Source organism: Rutidosis leptorrhynchoides, chromosome 8 (assembly GCF_046630445.1).
Source record: "Rutidosis leptorrhynchoides isolate AG116_Rl617_1_P2 chromosome 8, CSIRO_AGI_Rlap_v1, whole genome shotgun sequence".
Taxonomy (NCBI): Eukaryota; Viridiplantae; Streptophyta; class Magnoliopsida; order Asterales; family Asteraceae; genus Rutidosis; species Rutidosis leptorrhynchoides.
The window spans coordinates 111,070,653-111,071,639 of record NC_092340.1 but is presented as its reverse complement, the minus strand read 5'-3'; the positions used below and the strand labels follow the sequence as shown (position 1 = coordinate 111,071,639).

At 36.6% G+C, this 987-nt stretch overlaps 1 protein-coding gene across 1 annotated transcript; it reads left to right on the top strand.

The window, feature by feature from the left end:
• The first annotated feature begins 426 nt into the window (after positions 1-426).
• LOC139863737 (uncharacterized mitochondrial protein AtMg01250-like) lies at positions 427-987 on the top strand. The gene has a single exon (XM_071852343.1). The coding sequence runs from the start codon at positions 427-429 to the stop codon at positions 985-987; it is 561 nt and encodes a 186-aa protein (XP_071708444.1).

The window sequence follows — 987 nt, the reverse complement described above, 5'->3', positions numbered from 1 at the left end:
ATTTCAAAAGACGTTGCATTGGAGTCATTGAGTTCATCAAGATTACTATTAAGTCAATTATAGTTGGATGTATTATGAAATGGTATGCATGCCGTCAACTTTCGATGTAAAGAAAGTTTGTCTTTTAAAAACGAATGCAATGTTTGAAAAAATGTATCATATAGAGGTCAAGTACCTCGCGATGTAACCAAATGTAATGTATTCGTCCAGATGAATTAGGACGGGTCGTTATATTTTTTCACCCTCATACCTAAGAAGAGTGATCCGATTACCCTTGAAGATTACCGACTCATAAGTTTAATTGGAAGTTTCTATAAGATTGTCGCGAAAATCCTATCAAACCGGCTTAGAAAAGTTATACCAAGACTCATCGGTTCGGAATAAAGCGCTTTTCTAAAAGAAAGATTCATTCTTGATGGTGTGTTAATGGCGAACGAATCCATTGAATTCTTAAAGTCAAAAAAGAAAAAAGGTATTAATTTTAAGGTTGACTTTGAAAAAGCTTTCGATAGTTTGAATTGGGACTTCCTCATGGAAGTTATGTCTAGCATGAGATTAGGGGTGAAATGGAGAAAATGGATCCTCTCGTGTCTAAAATCGGCATCAATCTCGATTCTTATCAATGGTTCGCCTACTCGTGAATTCTCTTTCGGGAGGGGGATTAGACAAGGAGATCCCTTGTCCCCTTTTCTTTTCATTCTTGCGGTGGAAGGGCTCAACATCCTCACAAAAGCCACAATCGACAAGGGACTTTTCAAAGGTGTTGAAATCGGTAGTGATAAGGTGTTGTTATCTCACTTGCAATATGCGGATGATACCATGTTTTTTGGTGAATGGTCTAGATTAAACGAGCGCAATCTTATCAACATTCTTAAATGCTTTGAATTAGCATCGGGTTTAAAAGTCAATTTCCGAAAAAGTTGTTTATATGGTGAGGGTGTTACTTATAATAAAATCGATAATCTTGCACGTCGTATGGGATTTTAA